General features: G+C 38.1%; 1 protein-coding gene across 1 annotated transcript in view; it reads left to right on the top strand.

Annotated features, from left to right (window-relative positions):
* tspan15 (tetraspanin 15) overlaps positions 1-25,273 on the top strand; it is a 40,204-nt gene that overhangs the window by 12,373 nt on the left and 2,558 nt on the right. The window contains exons 2-7 of the mRNA XM_085353746.1: positions 2,721-2,906; positions 3,918-3,992; positions 9,014-9,109; positions 20,466-20,582; positions 23,217-23,267; positions 23,635-23,748. Of these exons, the coding sequence (XP_085209872.1) occupies positions 2,721-2,906; positions 3,918-3,992; positions 9,014-9,109; positions 20,466-20,582; positions 23,217-23,267; positions 23,635-23,748 (639 nt within the window). The remainder of the gene's footprint in view (positions 1-2,720; positions 2,907-3,917; positions 3,993-9,013; positions 9,110-20,465; positions 20,583-23,216; positions 23,268-23,634; positions 23,749-25,273) is intronic.

Here is a 25,273-nt window from a genome sequence, read left to right as displayed (position 1 = left end):
TTAAGTGCATAGTAATTACATAAATTGCAAAAAAGTGCAATAAACTACAAAAAAAATTGAAAATCGCTTTTGTTTTGTTTACATATATTTCTACTTGGAGAAATTTAAGAGGTTTATCCCTCAAAACTTTAAATACAATAAAGTTGCAAAAAATAGTTTCCCACCACAGGAAATTTATTTTGAGTGTCTTCATAGTTTTATTTTGGAGATACAGCAATTTTTATATACTGCAGGAAAAACAAAAAACAATCCTATGATGCAAATTTGCAAAGAAAACAGCATGTGCATCATTTCACTGTGGGAAGTGTTACGAACAGCTGATAGGAACGGCAAAGCGTGTTTCTGGAATATTATGTTTTTGTTCCTGCAAGCGCTTTTTATGCAATTTTTGCAAAGCTATATGTGGAACGAAACCGTGACCGAGGACAAGCTGATGGCATCAGATGTAAGTACAACTCCTCCGGTTTCATATGCAAAACAAATTATTGCGCTAGCTTACACGGTTCAGGTTCTACAGGGATTTAACAATAGTTACGCAAAACGGAGCGTGCTGCTCTGACCGGTGTTGTGCCAAAAAGTGATTGTCTGCCAAAAACTGATTTCCGGTATTTGCCAAAAACTGATTGCTCGTATTTAAACTGCTATAAGTAACTTGTTGGGCTATAATAGGTGAAACATATGTCAAATGCATCCCTCATGGATGACATAAAGTCATCTTGAGCCACAAACAACATTCGTGTAACAAGGTAGAAGCCGCAATCAGTTTTTGGCAGTGACTTTTATATAACCTTTATTTATCCAGTTAAAAAAATCTCATTAACATTAAAAATGTCTTTTGTAAGAGTAAGTTGGCCAAGAGGACAGCAGAAATGGCAGCAAATATTACAATATTTCTGTAAAAATATTTTAAGTGGGGATAAAGGACCGGATTGGTTATAATGTAAGTACAATAGCAGAGAGTTGTAAAGATACTTGAAAAACAGATATTGTTTTAATTCTCTATATAACCCCTTTGTAAACCCTGTTCACCGAAGTCTATTTACGAACATACGTAAAGATATTACACATAAAAAATACACAGAAACATTGGAAATCAGTTTTTGGCAGACAATCACTTTTTGGCACAACACCGGCTTTAAAGGGTTAACAATGACTTTAAAAAAATAATATAAAATAGTGTGCAACACCACTGAAGTTTTTTTTTTTAAACTCTCTTTTCAACCAACGGCAGTCACTCTCCAAATAACTTCTGCTTAGCTTTCCGAGCTTCCCTCGGGTCCTCTTAATCAGCGGTCTCCAACCTTTTTTGCGCCACGGACCGGTTTATGCCCGACAATATTTTCACGGACCGGCCTTTAAGGTGTCGCGGATAAATGAGGGAGGGGCTAATAATCGGCTCAGTCATTTTTAATGATCGTTGAAAGCCCAGATCGTAATCGTGATTAAAATTCGATTAATTGAGCAGCCCTAACCATAGTCCACTACAGTCTGGCGATTATACAGATTATAATTGCTTAATTTATTTATCATTTCTTCTTCGGGAGAAATTTCATACCCTTGTAGCTCTACAAGGGTATGCCTATAATTATGTCAGTGTTTGCCAGGATTTCTTTTGTTGTTGTTGTTTGATAAAGAAACTATTAAAACGCTTTATACAATTGGCTTTAGAAATGGACAAAAACATTTTTGCTTCTGTATACCACCAAAGTGGAATTTAAATGAAACATTCATGATTTGATTGAGGTGCAGACTTTATGCTTTATAGGCATATAGATTTTTATGCTTGTTGTTGAGGTTTCTGTCTAAATCAGACAGACTCACATGGACCATCATCCATAGACTGTACATGAGAGATTGGGAGACTGGCACAGCTTACTGGTGTGAAAAGTGAAGTCAGTGTGAAAGTCCTGTTAAACTGCATTTTATAATTATTTGCTTTAGGGTGAGGCTAACGTGTGGTTTACAAACTGCTATAATATGAGTGTGCAGTGTCTCTTGGTTTCTTAGTCCGATTCACCTCCTGGTCATCACATACAGTGTGAGGGCTACACTAACCAACAGGTGATGTCACAGCAGTTACATTTATGTGAATACGTTTGTGTGACTTGTTATTAGCTGACGGTAGATGTATCCACTGTGGCCCATCTTTGTGGTTGTTTGAGTTCTTGTTACCTTCCTGTCAACTCAAAGCTAATTGGCCTTTCTCCTCTGACCTCCAGCATCAACAAAAATCCAAACCTATCTGTCCCTGTGTCGAAATATTAATTGCCTTATTGTTAAATCAAGCATTGACTGTGAAAACCACGTTTTTTGGGGAAGCAAAGTTCAATTTCACTAGCTATATCCAGCCCTGATTACTGCTGGACCTCCTGAATCAAGAAATCACTTAAATAGAACCTGTCTGACAAAGTGATGTTGCTGTATTTTCCTTCTAATATGTATGACCTTAAACTTAAGTATTGTACGCGTCTCTTTCTCTGTTGTCTTTGAGACCTGGTGGTCTAAGCACTTTCCATTTTTTTTCCACCTCAATATTCCCTGCTAAGTGGTAGCTGACGAACATGTAATTGTGGAAATTAAGCTTTGGCCCACTGAATGTTTTATTCTCTTAGTTATATTTAAATCTGCAGAAACTGAGCGAATCTAGAAACCTGCTGGTTTCCCATCATGTTCAAGCTGATGACTAATCTGTCCTAACTGCTTCGCTTGTGTGTTTCCAGCTAATAGGCGGATGTATCCTGGGTATTGGCATCTATGCAGAAGTAGAGCGACAGCAGTACAAGACACTGGAGGGTGTGTTTCTGGCCCCATCTATAATCCTGATCCTACTGGGCATCATCCTATTTGTTGTTTCATTCATTGGAGTCTTGGGTTCCCTGAGGGATAATATAACTCTATTGAAAGTGGTGAGTGGTGAAGTATTGGAAATTGCCTTTGCATCATTGTTATTTGTAAAGATGCAAATAACCCCCCCCCCCCCCCCACACACACACACACACACACACACACACACACACACACACACACAGTTTAAACTAAACCAGTCTGTCTTACTTTCTGGGATTTAAAGAGAGACAAACAAACAGAAAAAGCTGTTACTGGATGAAACTGGTTGAAAGTTGCATGATGCTGCACCAAAAACCTAGTTGGAATTGCTTTGCTAGCAGATCGTTTGCTTATAAGATGCCAACTTGTCTGCAAACACTTTCCAACTGAAACTGTGTGAAGAGTGTGACACAAACCAGAAATAGAGATTGTTACGTTTTGGAAACATGTTTGTTTCACTGGTAAAAGCACAACTTTTACTTCAGCTGTAGCAACGTGCTAGCAACCAAAACAATCAATAGGAGGTATTTGGTGCAGCATCACATTTGCAACTGATTTCATCGCCAGCAACCAGTCAGACAATGTATATTTTCCCTAGCGACTGGAGGATGCTCACACCGGTCTCTAAGCTGGAGTGAGTAATGGCTTATTACACTAAGGAGAGTCATTTGACATAATGTACTAAATTTTTGCTTCTGTTATGTACTAAAACTATAGGAAGAAATGCAATGAACTGACTGGTGAAAAATCAAGACACACTGTATTACAAATTACTTAATAAGCAACTAAACAACTGGAGTCACTGCCAGATGCAGGAAAAGACAAACATGGGAAGATGGCATCTATATTCAGGATCTTATGAAAGCACAGAGCAAGACCAGAGTGTTCTGGTCACTGGTTGCTTTAGAGATTAACTAGGATAGGAAGGAAAGGTCTTTCTGTATGGACACAATACACAAACTGTTAAAAGATGCACACAAAGGCACTTTAGAAAACGTTATCTCAATTTTTTTTTTCTTTTTTTTGGGGGGGGGGATATGCTTGAACTCAATAGAACAATGAAATTCATATTCTTGTCTGGTGCACCACAGTTCATGTACACCCTGGCAGCGTGTCTGCTCCTGGAGCTGGTTGGAGCAATCTTGGGGCTGGTGTTTCGCAACCAGGTGAGTTGCCTCAAGTGTTAATCAGTTCCCTACCATTTTGAAATCCTCTGACTTCAGCAGGTGGGCAGTGAAGGCATGTGTTTTATTTCACGTAGCAGGGAGCAAGATAACAACCAAAGCAGTCTGACACTGACAGTCTGCTTACCACGAGGAAGAGATTCACTCTAGCCAAGAAAAGTAAAGCCACATTATGTAGTTTAATTTGATTTCTGAAGTCTTATTCTCTTTAACATGAGATAAAGCTGTTAAAAGCTGTTTTCCTGTGACCAATACAATAGATTAAACTTGCACAGGATCAGAATTCATATGTTTAGAAGAGTATGTAGAATTATCAGTTGTCTATGTGATATTTATGTCATCTTTCACAATGTCTCTGTATTTTGCACTTTTAATATTTCCCTCTTAAGTTCTCCTGTTGGTCCTGCTTACTGTCTCTGCCTTATGATCTCTGGCTTCTTCCAACATAGGTCATCATGTCTGTCAATACTTTTTAAACCAGAAAGGAGCAACTTTACATGACATAGAAACTCCAAATAGTTAAAATGTAAAGAATGGAAAGTTAAAGTCAGTGATTGTTGGAAATTACTGCAGTGTTGAATGTCAAACTGTCTGCAATAAGGCACTGCAGGTGGGTGATTCAAAATGCAGGGTCTTGTCTAATGTAGAGGCCCCCAACCCCGAAGTGTAGAGCGCCTTTTAATGAATCCTGTTTAGACAAGAAAACTCGATTGCCTTTATTTGCTGTGCTGTTGGATTTTCCAGAGGTTGTTCCTGCTGCTGCGTCGTACCAAGAGATTTTAATGGTGCGCCATTTAAAGGCAGTTGTTAATAAAAGCAACAGAAATTGAGGCTTAATCATCAGGATTGTGATTTTTATTTTGTAATCCTTTTTTATGGGGAAGGCTCAGTTTTAAATGAAGTGTAAAGGGGACCAAAATGAGACACTGTGGGAGGCTCATTTGATTCATCAACAAATTCTTAAATGAAAAAACAACAACAACCAATTATGGCTGCATGTTGTAAAATTTATTTTATATGAAACAAATTATCAAACCTCCACCTCTTAATGATTTAACTCGATGTAAATGAGGCATCAGGGTTCTGTACTCCAACAACACTGTTTATTATGCTTTTATTAAAATAATGAAAATGGGTCCACTTCACATGGATTAAATTTGATGTTATGTAAACAATAATTTTCTGTATATTTAAAATAAACTTTGGCTCAAACTAAAGGAGGTTGTTCAAGCAGAATTACAAAAAAAACCAAGATCTGGATGTAAATATGTCGTTTTTTGTTGTTGTTTGTTTTTTAGTTAGTTTTTAAATTGTAATCCAAGCCTCTCTAGATGAGAGGTCTAAAAAATAATCTTATAAAGTTAAAGCTGCAGGGTTTTGTTTTTTGTTTTTGTTTTTTTTAATCATAATTACTAAAGAAGGGCTAACAACAGAAGGTAGATAAGCCAGTAAATCTAGGGTCTGTAGTGTCTGAAGTCCTCTTTATCAAAATCAACATAACAGAAATAAAGCAGGAAAAATAGACCCTCTGGACCCATCAAAAAAACCAAAAACACAAAACCCCCACACACACATACACAAAACACAAAATAATTAACAACTGTTCAACCAAAAATTACCGCTGCACTGGCTGGACGGTGTGTAGAGGAAAGGAAAGCACACCAAGGGTCCTGCCCCCTCTTTATTGCTTTTCAGTTAATCACACCAGACCAGCTACACCTGAGAGGAGAGCACAACGCACCGTGAGTCACAGATCATTTACACACCATAACCGGCACGAAGGGGGAGATAACATTGACATGACTTATCTCCTTCTCATTTGCATGTTACAGCGCCGTGTTCGTTAGGCATAAAATTCCTCATATAATTTTGTTAAATGAAAACCTTTTGATAATTAATTTTGAGGGGAAAAAACAGAATGGTGTTAATGGTTATTAAAATTACAGAACAAGTTTGTTAGGTGCTTAGCCTCTAGTCCTGCCCTGAGAAATGAGGTTTGCACAGAACACAACTGGTGGAGGATGATAACTAATATGAGCCATGATCAAAACAAGATTCGCGTTAATCAAGCAAACATCACCAATTCTCTGATAACATCCTGACGTCATTGGGTTTTCTTTATAAATAGCTCACTCTCATAAATATCTTGATGTGGATTTGTAGGGAAGAGCTTAAGAGTCCTTCTGTCCTCTCCTGAGAACAACTCCACACCACATAATTTTGTCCACAGCCCCGCCTAGTTTTAATAAATTCTGCCAAGTGGTTTTTGCCTAATCTTTCAGACACACGGGTAAACAAATGACAATGGAAACTTTAATTTCCCTGAGGCTCAACCCGTTTTGACGATAAAGGCTTGTGTTTTATTTAAATCTATTTTAATTTTTATGTCAGAATATATGACAGAATAGAATAATCCTTTAATTGCCCCACAAGGGGAAATTTGGCTGTAACAGCAGCCAGAAAGACACATATACAACAAACAGGACACAGAACAGAAACATACAAAATTTTTCTTACATATTTACATCAAGGACAATGGGTTACTATAAACAGAGTGCCGTTATTAAATTAAATAAAATTAACTACAGATAAGAGGCAAACCAGGTTGTAGTGCAAATCGGTTGATTAAATTATTGCAGTTACAGCGCAGATGTAAACATCTATGTTTGTTGGGAGCAGTTCTGATTGTACAGTCTGACAGCTGCAGGGAGGAAGGACCTGTGGAAACGCTCCTTCATGCATCTAGGATGCAGCAGTCTGTCACTGAAGGAGCTCTGCAGTTCAGCAACATTTACATGCATGGGGTGGGAGACTCTATCCATCAGAGATGAGTCCTTCTGTCTCCCACCACCTGCACTGGGTCCAGGGTGCATCCCAGAACAGAGCTGGCCTTCCTGATGAGTTTATCCAACCTCTTCCTCTCAGCTGCCGATAAACCGCTGCTCCAATATACAACACTGTAAAAAATGACAGATGCCACCAAAGAGTCATAGAAGGTCTTTAAAAGCGCTCCCTGGACTCCAAATTCAATCACAAATCTGTTGCTGTCTACAGACACAGAAAATCACATCTACTACTTACATCCAGCAAGAGCCTCTTAGACGTGAAACTGAAATTCCTCCACCTCCCAGATGACATTCTTTGTTAATGAAGCTTTCCACTTCAGGCTCACAAACATAAGATCTGGGACTTGACTCTTTGTTTCACCCTCCTCTGGTCAGAACACAAAAAGGCTCCACTTGTGTTGAAAAAATGAATTAATCATTAATCTTTTTGAATTTGAGTTATATTTATTTAATTCCCTCACTATGCTCTGTGTGCTGCTCTTTGAAACTTTTGAACATTAAAGGTTACTGATTGCATTTCAGGTCTGACACTCTCATGTAGGAAACATAGAAATTGTTTTAATTGGTTGCCAAATTAAAGTGAAATTAATTTCACTGATTAACTGACTGATTCTTAGTGATACACTGGTCACATTTTTAATCTGTTCAGTGTAAAACCAACTATAACAGATTTCCATTTCCTGCATCACCATCTTAATGCATATGGATTTTCATGACAAGGCGTACTTTTACGATGTGGCTCAACAGGTTGCACGTATGAAATGTTGAGAGCACAATCGAGATTTCAATCTTTAAAAGAATCCCTGAAAATGGGCCAAGTGATGGAGTATGTAGACTTTCAAAAATACATTTTGAACGTCTACATACTTATTTTTGGCTTCCCGTTTTAATTAACATCCTGTTTGAGGAGATGATGCCCTTTGAGCTCTCGTTCTACAAATGTGCACATCGTACTTTGGTTTAAATGTGGGTGCCTTGTCCCAGTACATCCACTGTCAACACCTGATATGTTCAAGAGGGGAAGAAAAGAAATGAAATGAAAAATTAAATCTCTTTTAATCTCTGTGGCTCTAATGGAGGAGGCTGCATTCTCGATTCGTTATTGTCGGCAGTGCTTTGAAGAATGAAATAAAGGAACAATATTAGGCCTAAGTAAAGGGTAAAAAAGAAAAACAGCGCTTTGTCGCTTTCATCGCCAATGAACTATAAATAAGACTAATGTATCAGAAACAGAGTGGAGAAATTAGTGGAGTAAATGAACCGTTCCCTGAATGAAAACATTTAATGAAAAGCTCTCAAAAAATTCTCTTAAGAGACCTCCAAATTATAAATATTTATGCCAAGTGACTGTATAAGCTTATATATTAAACTTAATGTAACCCCACAGCACCAGATTGTGACTGACAGATGTGAGCGGTCAAGTTCGCTCTCATTTTAATATCCTGGTTCAGTGAATCAGTCACCTTGACTTATGATAGCATTTGCTCTCAGCAGGCGCCTGTTTGACACACTGATTGTTGTGTACCGAAATACCCTTTAACATAGAGGGTATTTTGGTACACAACACACACAATTTGAGACACAATTGGCTGCTTTTTTTAAAAAAAATATAAGTAGGAGGAATAAAAGCTCTAACATTAAAAAAAAAAAATCTAAACTGTTTCATTGATCATAATTTTGCACAGTCAAAGCTCTTAAATCCTTAAATCCCCTAAAATGTTGATTAAGCTCAACAAGTCATGATTATGTTTGGTTATTAAAGCTTAATGCAATTCCACGGTTAACCCTGAAAGTCACACTACAAATAAAACCTGCAGCTTCTCCTTTCAAAAACATGGGTTATATTTGGCTCTGTTTTTATTTGGAGTTGTGGCTTCGTTTTAAGGCTAACAATGTCCGCATACTATAACTGTTGGGCAGCATGCAGTGTGCTATTAAAACAGGATGAGGACAAATACATCACCATAAATGGACTACTGCCGTTTTGCTTAGAGGACGTGCGGGCCAAAGACATTTCATACAGCACCGAAAATGGCAACTAAATGGTTTTTGACACATACAAGTAACTCTACAGCTCCACTGACAGATGTGATAATCTGACTTTCTCCTCTCCTGTACTATTCACAGTCTTGCATTCTTTTTCTAACTCCCTCACAGGCGGAACGTTTATTGAACAAGAACATTCGAAAGGGCATAGTAAACTACTACGATGACTTGGACTTCAAAAACATCATGGACTACGTTCAGAATAGGGTAAGACGACTCTTAATTTCCTGTTACTTGATAAACGTCACCTGTCTTTTTTTAACATACGGACTGTATTAATCACCCAGAAACCCTCAGGACTTTAAATAAAGTCAGAAACCAAAGTTCCTTGACTTGACTTTAGTAAATCCCCAAATACACAGCTTTAAAGGATAAATAAATATTACAGCCTATACCTCTCCATCTGTACTAAGAGTGATTTTTTTTTTTTTTTTTTTAGATCACTGATCTGTTTTAATAGTTTTAAGGGTTAAAGCTATGCCCTCTAATCTATAAATTATAAACTAGAATTAAAGACATGCTTCATGTGTTCTTAAAGATGCGTTAAAGAGTCAGGTGTTTAGCTTTTTTTTTTTCTTTTCTTTTTTCTCTCTCTCAGTAGGTGCATGTTGTTGTTATAATCCCTTTAATGACAGCTATAATGCGACAGCCAAGCTAGTTAGACAGAACTAGTATTAGCTGGTAAATATCCCGGAAAACACTCACATCCTGTTATGGTCATATCTAGTTAAAAAAACTAAAATGAGGCCAGTGCGCAGACTATGGGTGAAGTCACAGTAGTGGTATCCATCTTTTATGTATAGTCTATGTTAATAATCTCCTGCAGTAGAGACAAAGCCTGATTATTATTATTATAAAGCTGAGGATTTTTTGTTGTTTTAAAACTGCACAACCAGTGAACCTGAATCCTCACTGAAAATTTTTAGTTGCATCGCTGTGCATGACCATCAGAGCACACCGAGCCGCCATGCACACAGCCTGAAGCTGGAGATCTCTTTCCCAGCTTTTATCAAGCATATGGTAATGCACTGTAGGGGACAGCGGACTGGTCACACATTGAAACTAGCAGCCAGCTACAAACTCTGATTAGCACAGGAGAGGGGGCATATGTTCTGCACGCTACAGGCCTTCATCATTTTAAGGATTGTGTACTGTGGATTTGTGGCCTGATTGCGTGATAGTTGCAGGCTGCTTGAATTCCCTAAAGCTATTGTGTCTCAGGTGATTTGGTGGTTTAGAAAATGGGCTGAATTTTTTACACAGTTGTGGACTGGCAGATTTAACAGCATTTGAGCATTGTCCATGAAAGCTACAAGAAAGATCTTTGTGTGCATTTGGTCAGGTCCAGATAACTGATAACGGGTGTTTGTAAAACTTTCTCAGGATGAGAAACAGTTTATGCATGTCGATCTTTGAATGGAGGATACTGGCTTTTGCTTTGATGGGGCTTTGTCTCTGTAATACACCGAGCACACCCTGATCTGTTTCAGGGTTAACACAGAGGGGCAGATGATGGTTCATGTGCACAATCATACTTATGGACAATTGTGGAATGACCAGTTAATCTCACATTAGTCTTTGGATTGTGTGAGAAAACTGCACTACCCAGAGGTTACCAAAGCAGGGACGAGGACAGGCAAACTTTACTCTATACTAGCTGGATGTGTAAATTGATAAATAAGGCATTTATACTGAGAGAACTGTTGCTCACTCGATAATTTCTGTTTTTTAACCAATCGCTGTAAACCCTAGAGATGGTTGCGTGTGATAATCCCAGTAGATCAGCAGTTTCTAATTCGACAGGTCTGAATTGCATCAACAAACACGCCACCTTAAATCACATTTCTTCCCTATTCACATGTTCAATTTGATCTTCAGCAGGTTATTAACAGGCAGCGGAAGAGGCCTAATAAATCTGGTCAGTTTATAAAGAGAGAATGCAACGAGAGTTTTAAAAATTAATATCTTTCTCTTTCACAGAGAAGGTTTGTTAATGCTGGAGGAAAAAACATCTGACAATAATGCATGTGCTTAGTTGGTTAGGACAATTGGTTGGTGTATTTATTTTTGTCAAAGATCAGCAGCACCTTGGTTATGCAGATCTTAGTTGGTTGTGTAGAAAAGAAGTGCCGATTAATTATCTGTCAAAGCATAAAAGGAGCCTCTTTTTTTTTGTTTTGGCAGCCGATTCATCCAGTGACATGTTTGAAGAACTTTATAGCAGCAAAGATTGCTTCAGTGATGTTAGAAAGCCATTTAACAGAAGCCTGTAAAGGTTTTTAAAGCTGCTTGCTGGGCCCGTTGCCCTGCTCTTAGAGAGATTAAGTGTTTTTCTGAAGAACTTCAATGGAAAACCATGTTTGAAAAAACAAACTTGGAGGGCACTGAGACTATGTTCTGAACTTATTTTTGTTTGTGAGAACGGTACCAAATTCAGTCATGCATTTGTGTTTGCGTCGTGTAAATGGTGACATTTTTCTCTGTTCCTTTCATATAAGATTTAAAAAGGCGTCCCTTTGTTGTCGGTGGGTAAGTGAGAACAACTGAATAGGAAGTTTATGTTGTGTTTGTCTGTGAGCAATCAGAATATTTCACTGCTCATACCAGGTCTGTGCCCTGTGAGCACAGTTCTGTATCCAGCAGTGTTTTTAATGTTCTTCTACATTATAAAACCATCTATTTTTTTATTTTAATGTGTTCTGTGTAATGTCGTCCCGTGTGCCCGCTGAACTCTGGAAAAGCTCATATCCAGTAAGAAGAAAAAAACATTTCTAATGTGTTTAGATGGCACCTCCGTCTGTACTGTCAGGTTATTTTATTTTTGTGTGTGTGTAATGCGAAAAGGGTCAGAGGAGTCTTTCCTGCAAAATGCCTGAAGGTGTTTTGAGTGTAAACTCAACAGGAGGCATCCTGTCCCAGTCTCCATGTAAATAGCTGCTGATGTTTTGGATGGGGCTACGTCTTAGCCATCTGTCATAATTGCAACAACAAAGAAAAATTGATTGTCGGGACCAGTTTTCAGGCTTGAAAACGCCCTCATGCCTCAGAGCCCGAACAGTTGCGTCAGCACTTTTTCTTTTCTTTATTTTTGTTATCGAACCGTCTCTGAATCCAAAAAAGGAAATCGACAATCCAACATTCAGAGCCGGGACACACACATTGTTTAGTCAGAGGAGGCAGAATTTAATTTCTGCCATGCTATTTTTCTTCCATCCCCTCTGGTGACAGTCAATGCTGGACTCATTGTTTTCTGTTTTTCTTGAATGTGTCATTTCAGAAATGCATTTTGAAAGCTCTTAGCATGTGGCACAAACATTCGCTTTGGCTGAAGGATGAATTAATTGCATTAAAATAGTTAGATTTCACAAAAATCTCTAATAGGATAAAAAATATAATGATGCTTTTAAATCCGAAAGGTCAAAGCTTCACTTTCATAATTTTCTGGAAGTTTCTCACTAAAACTATTCTTACAGCGAAATAGTGACCATTATTCACATTTGGTAGGATGCCCAACTGGTGACACCCTCTGTGAATAAAGGACCAACTTTGATGAAAATTTGACACTTTTTTTTTTTTCTTGCCTGAACTTCCTTAATTAAACCATTGCCTAGTTTCAAGGTTATACCTTTGAGTTTCTCCATCCATCCATTCATTTATCCATCTCTTATATACTGTGATGGGTTAGAGGCAGGTTACATCCCTGGACAGATTGCCAGTCTATTGTTCAGCCAACACAAAAAAAATGGAAGAGAATATTTCCAGTTAACCTCACATTTATCAGTATGGTCAGCTCCATAGATTTATAGATATTTCTGAAGTCAGTAGGGGCATGGATCAGAGAAAAGAGTAACTTGAGCAGAGAAATAGCTGTGTGAGTACTATTTTAAGATGGACTTTAAGTGAACCTCTCCTTGACAATATTAAAATCTGATTCTGTACAGGTTAAGACATCTTCACTTTAATAACTGAGATAAGACTCCAAATGTAGAGTCACTTGAAAACAAAAGCACACCCACTTTCTATTGTAAGAGTTTCTGTATCAGGACATGTTAAAAATAACCTGGTCCTTAGCAGGTTCTAAATTTCGGTAAATACAACCTCAAGTGAACTAAAAAACGTGTCATTTTACACCATGTCATTATTTAATTAACAAACATTAAGCTGAAATGCAGAAGCAGTGTGTGGGAAAATGAAGTACACTCTTACTGCTTCCATAGGAATGGGGAAGTAGGTGTTAATCAAATGCTCTTGATTAAATGATCATCAGCAAGCGTGACCACCTGTCTGAAAGCCGAATTTTTGCCAGTTTGCTGGTCCGGAGCATTCAGGTCTTTTACACAATGCCAGCAACGAAACACATCAACAGTGATGAAATTAAATTGGAGAGGTTTAGTCTTAATGGATAGCACCGCATCTGGCAAAAACCAAACACAGCATATCAGGACAAAGAGGCGGTCGAGGGGTGATGGTTTAGACTGGTTTGGAATTGGACCTGGACATCCTGCAGTCACTGTCTCGACCATGAACTACTCTGTATACCAGAGTCAGATGTGAGGCTACATGTCTATCAGCTGAAGATCGTGCAAAACCGGGTCCTGCAACAGGTCAATGATCCCAAGCACAGCAACAAAACTACAACAGAATGGATGGGAAAGAAAAGACTTGAGCGAGCTGTGTCACCAAATGAACTGAAGCAACATTCCCCCACCTCATGTGAGAGATTGTGAGAGACTGATAAAGTCGCACAAAAAATTGCTTACTTCAAGTTCTTGACGATTGGCTCTACAAGCGGATGTGGAATGACTCTAGGGTTCAAACTCCAGACTGTAATAACCGCACCACCACTTCCTGTTTCTTAACCGAATAAAGCAAGTAGGACAGGCATGGGGTCACATAGAAGGGTTCTGCATATTTGTTTTTCTCATTACATTTACACACTAACATAGCAGGCGTACACCTGAGCAAGACCAAGCAAAATCCATCTGAGGAGTTGACAAAAGTTAGAGTTGGGCCTTAAGTCTAATTTCCATTTTTTTACAAAATAACTTTTAACCATTTCGTATCTGAAATCTTGTATAGTGTCTGAAAGTGTGACGCTATCACTGGTTTTACTGTTAATGGCTCTTCCTTTGACACAGAATGATAAATGTCACATGAACCACAAAATAATTGATCTCTTAGTTTGAAGCATACTTAAAGATGTGTCTTCAGTGACAAACCACATCTGTAAGCTTTTTGTTCCAGCTGTAAAGATATTAGGAAACATCTCATTCTGAGCACAGAGTTCATGTATAAGTGGTAGGTCACATCATATCCGGTATTAACTCGATTTCAAGCTGCCCTTTCTATCCACTGTGCCTCAGTATTGTAATGGAGATGTGACATTTATTCCACCAGTAAGCTGCCTCTTTCTTCGCCCCTGCAGAGGAGACAGAGGAGACATTTTTCTCACACAATTACATGCATAATTTATCAAAATAGTTGTCATATTATTGACCACTTGTTGGTTTCATTGCCAGGAGCAACAATTTTTCATTTCCCTCATTAGATAATACCTTAGTCACTGCAGACACTTGCTTCATAAAAACAGTTCAGCTTGAAAACGTCACATCATTTGTTAACCACAATCTGTGCTGCAGGCACAGCAATAAATACCCCCACAGCACTGCAGCCGGGCTTTGTTGTGTATACCAAGAAGTGTTAGAGCACTTCAAACAAAAAAGTCATTCAGGCAGACACTCTTTCAAACGCCATCTTTCCCGAGTGCTGCATGTTTCACTCAGAAGTGATCATGCATATTTATAAGCAAATTCTGGATTCATCACGGAAAGCATTGGCGCAATTTAAGCATAGCAGTTGTGCATAGACATGGTAAATTTCATTAAGAGACAACTGTGAGCATAACATTAAAATTCATCCAGTGGTGTCTGTCAATGAAAATATAATAAACACAGAAACATAACACAAAATGCAGTAACAAACAAGAAAAGTACGAAGTCCATTAATAAATCTTACATGAATGCACAAACACTAACCTTTGCCATCCACTTACTGGAAACACTTGTATTCATTTTCATGGGTTGAGGTAGAGACATTGAACTTATATTGCAGTATGGTTATGATTATATGGAACATTAACAGACCTGAAAACAAATCTTCACTAGATCTCCTTTTCCATCCATCTAATAGAGTTTAAAACTGTACCTATACAAATGTACTGAGTTATTACAGCACTTGTTTTTTAGTTTGTTTTTTTTTTGTGTAAATGACAAAATACTATAATTTTTGGTAAAAGCAGAGAAAACTCATTTTCAGGAGCTATATCAGCCTCGGGGAAGTGGGTGAACTGGTTCCCTGCTGTAAAAATTTCAAGCAGCTGGTTTTACAAGACCTACTGGTTTGATGGGAACTAAAGCCCCAGTGACACACTTTTAGAGTCCAGACAGTGAACCTACCGGTATGTATTACCGTAAGTCACTAGGAAAAAACTGTATTCTTCAAGGTTGTTTGGCGTCGATAGGTGCAATTTTTCACAAACCGGTATTAGGTGCTGCATTGACAACTACCGTGCTTTGGTTGCTAGTGGTTCTTATGGAAGCCGCCAACGTCTTTGCAAACTCTCACTACTTAATCTCCAAGCAGTAGTGAAAATATAAGAAAAATACATTGGATTTAGTTCTAAGGCACAATGTTTACTTTGAAGAATGAGTTGCAAGCCAGAAACACTTCAAATTTTTCACAACTGTTCAGTGCTTCATTAGCAAGTGTTTGCATACAAGTTGCCATCTTCCATGCAAACTATGGGCAACTGCAGCAATCTGTTAGTGAACAAAAGAATTATATGCAAGTTTTTGGTGCAGCAACCTCTTTCAGTGACAGCTGCAAACCATTCGTCAACTTGGTTGGGCAAAATATTTTTGTAGAAAAAGAGGCTGCCAGGAGATGGCCAACCTCTAGATCCTTGTGAATGTCATTCTACTGAATTAAATCAGACTCTACAGAACTCAGCTGCCAGACTTTCAGCTAGAACGAGGAGACAAGATCACATTTCTCTTACCTTTTTACACAATGTTTAGCATTGAATTTAAGATTTTACTGATTTCTGTTAAAGTCTTTCATAGCTTTGCTCCAAGCTACATTTCTGACCTCTTAGTAATTACCATATGCACCAGAGGTCTTTTGCCTGTTCCAGGGGCCCAACTGAAAACTCAAAGGGACAAATCTGAAACAACCTGTCTGGCAAAATCAAGTCAAGTCAAGTTGGCTTTATTGTCACTTCAACCATATACAGTTTAACAGTACACAGTGAGGCGAAACAACGTTCCTCCAGGAACCAAGGTGCTACATGCAACATAAATTTACAACATAATTTAACAGAAAAACTCTAAACTAGCTAACTAAGAGGCCTAGTTAGCTGGCTAGCAGAGACAAGACAGACTGACCTAACATAAATTACAACATAAATTAACAAAAAACTATCTAACTATCTAAGGATGACTTTTTTTTGTTATCAGACAGCAGACAACAAAGTGCACGTGCAAATGTGCAAACAAGAGCAGCAAGTGACAGTGTGACAAAAAAAAACCCCACAACGTAACATAATAATAAGGTTTTGTGATGATGAGTTGAGGTAGTGGAGGAACAGTAAACATTCCTTAGTATAGCAGCAAAAATTAGGAAGTGCAGAAGTTAGTGCAAAAAGTCCAGTAATAATATTGTGCAAAAGAGCATTTACAGGTTGGTGTGTACGATGGTTTGGTGGTGTAGGTCAGTGTGTTTGCGCTTGTGTTGATTAGTCAGTCCAGTCTCAATGTTTTGAGGTAGTTGAGTTAAGCTGTGTGTGTGTGTGTGTGTGTGTGTGTGTGTGTGTGTGTGTGTGTGTGTGTGTGTGTGTGAGTCAGTCACTTCCTTGAAATCATCTTTTAAAAAATACTTTGATGAGAAAGCTTTTCCCTCCCCTTAAATTTACTTTAAAGTGTCTTTTTTCCCCCTCTATTTGTTAATTCTGTTTTATTCTGTTGCTCCTGTGAAGCACGTTGTAATGTGGAGCTTGAACAATGTTATATAAATAAAGTCATAATTATGGTTATTATTAATACAGTAACAATAGTAAGTGATCCTGAAAAGTTTAGCAAACTTTTTGAAAAAAAACACCTCAGTCTTTAACCTGTAATCACACGCTCATTATGTTGCTGTAATTGCAACCCACGCTTTGAGCGGTTGGCTCAGAGGGGGACTTAACCATACGATTAGTCACAGTCTGCATGCAAGCAGCTCGTCATCAGTCAGCTGGACAGTCACAAAATTAGTCGCTTATTCTGCAAATATTTAATTCCAGGAGACTTTTGGAAATTTAATCACAATAAAAATAAATAAATAAAATAAACTCGAGCTACCAGCTTATTGTTGTATACCTCTGCAAACCAGCTCAGCTAAATATTTTGTGAGGGTGACTTTTTGACCAATTAATGTTTATACAAATTCCTGACATGTCACATTCATGAGGATGTAAACACACAGAATTCCTTCAGCCACACACTGGGGGTGAAAAGAGAGAGAGAGAGAAGTGAAGGGAACTGATTTAACAATTACTCCATGAAGGCTCTGTAATTGTCGAGGTTGCCAGTTTAAGAGCTACGGACAGATGGACAACCCTAGAACATAATGGCTTCGGTCATGACTGTCACCAGTGAGGGTCATAAAAATAAATGTGTCACATCACTTTTAAATGACTTTGTATTTCAATTTCAACTTTAGTAAACAAACTGTTGTGTAATCCATCCATCACTCTCACACGTCACATCAGAATCTCAGGAGATGGACGTGTTTTGAAAAGATGCTTCATTTTTATGTCATGAGGCTGCGTAATGAATTGAACAGTCTGCTCATAGACGGGATTAGATTGGGTGATACTGCACTGTTGCACCTACCACACTGAGAACTCTGTGTTCTTATATTAAGTTTTTGTTTGTTGTTGTGGCTTTTTTTTTTTTTTTTTTTTTTTTGGGGGGGGGGGGGGGGTTGTGTGTGACCTTTCTTTGGGTCTTGACCCAGTGCTGGAAAAACAGCTGTGCAGAATCACACCAACAGAGGAGGGAGTATTGCTTTGGCAGACTGGCATCATATCAGCATACTGATGACGCCGCCTGACAAAGAGCGCTCTCATATCTATTCATTTATTCATCGTCCCTCTTTATCTCTTGTCTCATTCTCTCTTTCTGCCTCATGTTCTCCCTCCAAATAAAATATTAGATTCAATAAGTGACTACCAAGCAGAGGTACCAGTATTGGGCTCTGCTTCGCTCATTCTTTACTCTGAGGCAGCTGTGCAGTTGCTATCTACCCCAAGTGAAAGCGTAAATCAAACAAAAATAACTGAGATGTCAAACGGCAGCTGTAATTTACTCCGAGTGCCATCAATTGAGACATATTCCCCATTTTTATATTCAGATATTGAAAATCCTTTGGTACCAGATGTCATTTATATTGGGTCTAATTTTGTTTTTCTTTCTTATGCTAGTCAAATACAGGCGTAACTCCATTAACAGCTGTATCCCATTAATGCTAATTGTTAACTGAGGCGATACTGCTATGACAAGTTCATTTGCATTTCTTGTATAATGAGAAGTGCCAATTTAAGGCTTATGTCCTATTTTAACAGTGAGTTTGTTCTTCAGCACTACCTTAAAAACTGTCACTGTTATTGTCACTTTGGATGAAAATGGGAAATACAGTTCAGCACACCAAAGCATCGGTGTGGCAACTTTTCCACCCTGTACGATGAAAACTGAGCAAAGAAAGTGCACATTTGTGCCTTCAGCAAATGTAAGAAGAGCTAAATGAAACGAATAAACTGATTGCCTAAGTAATAAACACAGAACGCATAGGAAATGCCCCCTGAACCACCTTTTCTTATGTTGTAGATGCATAAACACTACAAATTCTCATTTTGGCTTGTTGGTTGGTGGTTGCTGGGAAACATGACATCATAATAAATTGTGCGCAATTCAGGTTTACATGGATGTAAATTAATGTTATTTTTATGAAATAAAACAATATTAGGCTTTTCATAGGTCTTGGAGCTAGATAAATGCTACAAATGGGTCATTTTAGTCCATTTCTAGTTGGTTGCTAGGCAATGTTAAGCCATCATAAAATGTCACACATTATTTAAGTATATCTGGATATAATTTAGATGTTATGTGCATAAACAGTATGAATGGGTCATTTAAGCTTGCTGGTAGGTGGTTGCTAGGCAATGTAATGATGTGAAAACCTTCAGGGTCCCAAGATGTACCTGTGTGCCAACTCTGGTTGCACAACTGCTGATCATTTAGGAAGAGTTTGGAAACAAATGAACAGAGCTTTTGTGTATTATACTGGATTTTGTGTTGTTTGTATATTGATGAAGACTTAAAACTTTATTAAATACGTTGTTGTCTTACTAACGCTAATGTGTTTTCCCAAGTTTGTTTGCTGTTGATTTGTTTAGGTTTCTTTAGTCTCTTGAGAGTTTGCAAAAGAAGAGGGCAGTAAAAATGACTGGTGCAGCCTCTGCAGCCACTTGTTGATCCCACAACACGTGGCTGCAGGTGATGACACATAATGATTCACTGTTCTTGTGAAGATGATAATTTCCAAATTTGATGCAGGTCAGTGAAGCAGCAAATTCTCTTTGAGTATTCCAAATTAGTCCTTTTATCTCCTCCTGGTGAAGTATTTTGTATTTTCAGGTTTTCTTTCGAAATGGGAATATTTTCCTCAGATCTGAATATTAACATAAATTCTGATACATGGCCTGTGATGTACGAGCCACCTGTCCGGGTGGTATCCTGCCTCTCACTGAATGACATCTGAAATGGGCCCAAAACCCCCGTGACTCCGAATTGGATTAGTTATTAAGGAAATGGATGGATAGACAGATGGATGGACTTGTGCCGGAGTCGGCTCTGAGTATTTTGTACACAAACAGGCCAGCACTTTACAAGACAGGGACAAAGATGCATCCCCGGGGAAGAGCTTACATTTCTAGTGGGAAGGAAAAATGCACCTGCTCTTAAAAGTAATGAAGGAAGTAGATATAAGCAGGTTTTTGGATATGTGCAAATATCACAACACCTACCGACCTTTTCAAGAATGTGGTAGAAGGAATGAAAGGGGGAAGCTGTGTTTGCACAGTCAAATAAATTTGCCACCAGTGGAAAATTGTATTTGGATAGTAAACACAGCTGCATCTGAATGTGAATATTGATGGTATAGTTTACCTCATTTGTCTTGTAAACAGCTCAGTAAAATATTTTGTACAGGGAAACGTCACTTCTTCAGGGGAAAGCCCTTCAATCTGCTCCTTTGAAATTCTGGCTGAAAGGAAAAGTGTGAGAGAGAATCAAATACTAACCGGATGCCAAATGTTGTTAATTGTGATTAATTTCATCCTAAAATGCTACTTTTGGCATCATGCCAGCACAACATAGTTAGTTACTTATTGACTCTCTCTGTCTCTCCTGTGTTTTAAAACCACTTTCCTTTTCCTTCTTACCTTTAATATTGTCCTCTTTGTCAGTTTAAGTGTTGTGGAGGTGAAGAATTTAAAGACTGGAAAGTCAACATGTACCACAACTGTAGTGCGCCTGGTCCGTTAGCCTGCGGTGTCCCATATACCTGCTGTGTTACTACTAAGGTAGGTGTCATTATTGATGGTCTTACCACTACATCAGCTGGTACAATATATGCTTTTCTTGTTGCAATAATACCTCTTGTATTACCAGTTTCTATGCATGATGCTAACTGCTTCTGCCTCTTCTGATAATACTGCTATAGCACAATTTATGTTCAGCTACTACATTTAAAACATTTTTATTATTATTATAATTACAAGTACATATTTTACATGGTATATAACATTTAAATTATGTTTTTTTTTAGAAACTACTTGTGGGTAGACTTTTACATCCATCATGGGCATGAATGTCATGGAAATTTGGGGCATTTAATGGTTTCTTTGAACAGCTTTTGTTTTTAATGACCGGGTGGGGGGGGGGAACAAGAATTGGGTGCACAAGTTTGAATTTGAACTTATATTGCACTGACTACAACCAGTAGTTTTTCTTTTATCAGCATTAAAAAGATTTGTTTGACAGCACTCATCAGATTGACCAATATTCAGAACAAGGGAAATCCAAGGAATTCAGCAAAAATCTAAAGTGGAGACTAGTAGATTTGAACAAGTTGGAAAAGTCGCTTGGAGCCATTTCTAAACAACTGCAGATCATCAGTTCATCAGTTCAGACGGGTCTATGTAAGCACAATTTATCTGGAAGAATGCCAAAACTGTCATCATCACATAAGAAGAAATTGGTTGTAGGATGTTCAGAATAAACCGAGGCTCAAATCTGCTGTGAACTGGAAGCCATATGCCTTTTGGAGAAAGGTTTTATGGTCAAAGACTGAGCTTTTTGACTATAGTGACAGCTTGAGGTTTTCAAACTTTCAACTGTCAAGCACGATGGTGTCATGCTCTGGGGCTGCTTTGCTGCCTGTGGTACATTACATCACACAGAGTAGATGGAATAATGATCGATGAGTACCTCCAAATTCTTCAGCTTCATCTCAAATCAACAGCTAGACACTTAAAACCAAGACACAGATGGGTGTTCCAGCAGGACAATAACCCCAAACACTCATCAAGACTGATTTGTGGTTTGAAATGTTGACCAGTTTAATATATGTGTGGATTTGAGAAAATCCTAAAATACATTCAAACTTGTAAACCAAATGTTAAAAGACCAAAATGACACTGGCATTTATCATCTTAAACTGTATCTCATGCTGACCTATTTTTAATGGGGTCCAGTTATAAAAACATATGAAGCTAGAATACATTAAGTCCCCTGTAAAAGAGGATTGCACATATTTAACACACCTGTCTCTTCACTGGAGTTGATGAACACTTCATGCTAAGAGGTTTTTAAAAACAATTGTGTAGATGTTTTGTGGCTGCAGTGGGAATGAACAAAGTCTGATTAGTTAAAGCTAAAGATTCCAGGTTTGCTGTTGGGTGATATTCACGTGAATAAATGGCTTAATGGCTAAAGTGTGGCGTGAATTTATCTTGATACATCCTCATCTGTCTCATGAGAGGGTTTTTGATCTGCAGTTGTGCTGAGGAGAACTCCCAAAATCCCACGCAGCTTCACTTCTGAGAGACAAATTACACACTGTGAGATGCTGGCATTTTATTTGCTCAGGAAGGCACCTTCTCACTGAGGGCATGCAGTCTCACAATCACAGTGGGAGCTGAAGATCAGAGTTAGATACCAACTAATCTGTAATTTTATCATGTTTGTTCCTGAATTTGTTTTTTTAGTTTTGGATTTGTGTGTGTGTGTGTGTGTGTGTGTGTGTGTGTGTGTGTGTGTGTCATTAAAGCTCTCAGACACACAGGCCTAAAGATCTGTCGGCGACACCTTCCTCAACCCTCAGCCCCAAGCAACTGCTAAACAACTGAACTTCTGATTTTCATCTGCAAAGTGGTTGGCATTAAGGAATGCACATTTTTCTCTAGTGCTCGGTGGCTGCCAGTGTCTGTGTGTCTGGGTCTTAAAGTAATAGCTCTTGCATGCAGAGTGACATTTAAAATGCACCTCTTCACCCTATATTGTGATTAAGCCTTAGCCATGGCATGTGCAGGCAATTTTCTCCACCTCTAAGTAGCAAAGGCTCCCTGTAATCTGTACACCTACACTGTCCAGTAATTATAAGGACAAAGAGAACAAAGAGAAAGTCTCGAGCTAAACACACAACAGTTTGACGAACTGTCTGAACTAATGAAACTGATCTCATCCGACATTCTCTAAAATTTAATTTTATTTAAAGGTTTCTTTGTTGGGTCAAACTTTTTGTTAGATGTTTAGATCTATCTTTCGTTCGTTAGTTCGTTCTTTCTTTCTTTGACTAGCAGCATTTTTATGTGGAATAAAAATGGTCTTGACAAACTGTTTGGCAGAGAGAAAATAGCAAAACGATCCCTACCTGCCAGAGATGACTCACATAAGTGGCAACGGATGCTGTAGAGCAGAGCATATATGCCCTTAATGCAGACTTATCTTTGCGAACAAACATGGATATAATGATTTAGAGGTTTATTTTTAATTCCACTTAATTTTAGTTTTAATACAACAAGATGCAGGCTGCAGGTGACTCTGTTCTGAAGATAAAACCGTTAGATTAGATAAAAGCTTTTATTCTCCTGGCTGTCCCCACACTGTACAGCTTTCTGTTAATTTTCATTTGAAACATTTTACTTCTCTTTCAGAATAATGAAGTGCCCAACACTATGTGTGGGTACAAGGCCCTAGATGACAAGGTAAGACCACCAAGTCATAAAACAAAGATGAGCTCTTCCCACTTTATTATGTGCTGAAATATCCATTGTGACTATTGTGTGCTTTATATCCACAGAAGGTTCATTTAAACTGGGAATTGCAGACAGAAAACTGGCAGTTGCTGTCCTTTTTATCTCATTGACAGCTGAATGTTTCTTAGCAATAACTCTGGGTGTGCTGTGTCGCTCTCACACAACTGAGGACAAGTGTCAGATAATTAAGTAATGGACTGGTCTTATTATAAGCAAGGAACAGAAAGTTAAACAGTTGGAAGAAAGGAAAGGGAGCTGCCTTTGACTTTTTGTAGTTTTGAAATTGGACTAACCACCAGTGTTCTGTGTCCCACAGCATCAACCACTGCCTGACATCTATACCAGAGGCTGCACCGGTGCATTCATTTACTGGCTGCTGGACAATTATAAGATTATGATCATACTTCTGTTTTTGATCCTAGTGCCTCAGGTATACACACACACACACATACACACACATTTGTACAGTGAGATAGTGATACAGATGCTTTACCTTTCTACTCATTTTTTACAGGTTAGCTTTTCCCATTATCTGTGGCCTTTTCTTCTCCTAATATGTTTGTATAGGAGTGTTCATGCAGAAATGAATGAAAGACCATGTGCTTGACTCTGTTTGCATGTGCAAATATTTACACTCATTTTTAATGTGTTTTATCCCAACTGTGACTCACTTTGTAACTGTGTGTTTTTAAAAAGTTCGAAACAAATACAGTTATTATTGCGGTGACGGGAAAGCTGTCGATGGTGGGTACAAACAACAGCAATTAACTTCTTCAAAAGGGTGTCTGAATAAAAGTGCGGCGCTCTGGAGGGGAGGGGCACAGAGTAGAGGCATACATCTTTCAATTGTTGCCCATGGGACAGAAAATGGATTTAAAAAGATGCGCTGAAAAAGCCTTTTAGAAGCACAATTTAACATAAAACATTAGCTGCAAAAAACAGGCTGGTTTAGTATGATTTACCTGAGACAAGGATGACTAAGTTATATTTTAATGTGTAGCGCTATATATGAGGAGTTATTTATGTCACTTTGTAGCTAAATGAGTTTTATTTTCATTATTGGTATTTATTCCCACCATGGATGTTTATGGAACAATTACCATTTAATTTTACTTTACCTTTTTAACAATTAAATGTTTAAACTCAATACAAAAGTATAGACAGATGTACAGATGGGCAAATAGATAAATAATGTAATAAAAGTCTCAACAGAAAGCCTGTTTAAACAAAACAAATGTAGACTAAAAAGACTGTCTCATTGGCCTTTATTCATGTACGAGGAACAACTAAAAAATTCTGAGCTTGTAAATGGAGATAGTCAGCAGCAGTGTCTTTTGTAACAAGATGAGATAAATAATATGGAGCATGGCCACTTAGCACTCTGTGTGTAAATACAAGAATTTTAAACAAATGCTAAAATCTCTTGGGAGCTAATTTATTGAGTATAAGGTGGGAGTGTTGTGAGCTTGATTTCTAGAACGTGTTGTTAAATATCAACACGTTAATAGTCTGGATGCAGTATTTTGTACAGCTTGGAGAGATTATCTGTCAAAACCGGTAAACAGGGTATTACAATAATCTAAGCACAAATGCGGGAATTGTTGTTTTTTTGTGGGGGGTTTTTTTGTTTTTGTTTTTTTTTTTTTTTGGTTCAGCTGCGCAGACCAGAGAAGAATTTAATATTGTACCGAGATTTCAAACACTGAACTTTACATTTGAAACAAAAGAAGCAAGAGCCGGACTGATTTTAGGATATAGTTCAGGTGCTATAATTATTGCTTCAGTAAAGTTGGCATTTAATACAAGGCAACTGCTAGAGAGCTAAACCCAGTTAAACAGTGGGTCCAGCTGGTGAAGCTTAAAAGACATATATGGTTGAATGTCATCACCATAGAAATGATAAGAAATGTCATTAAAATACTAAATGATGCCAGCTGAAGCATGTAGAAAGAAAA

Source organism: Diplotaxodon limnothrissa, linkage group LG1 (assembly GCF_057381915.1).
Source record: "Diplotaxodon limnothrissa isolate DT_005_m linkage group LG1, D_limnothrissa_male_GT1.1, whole genome shotgun sequence".
Classification (NCBI taxonomy): domain Eukaryota; kingdom Metazoa; phylum Chordata; class Actinopteri; order Cichliformes; family Cichlidae; genus Diplotaxodon; species Diplotaxodon limnothrissa.
This window is presented reverse-complemented; position numbering and strand designations above follow the sequence as displayed.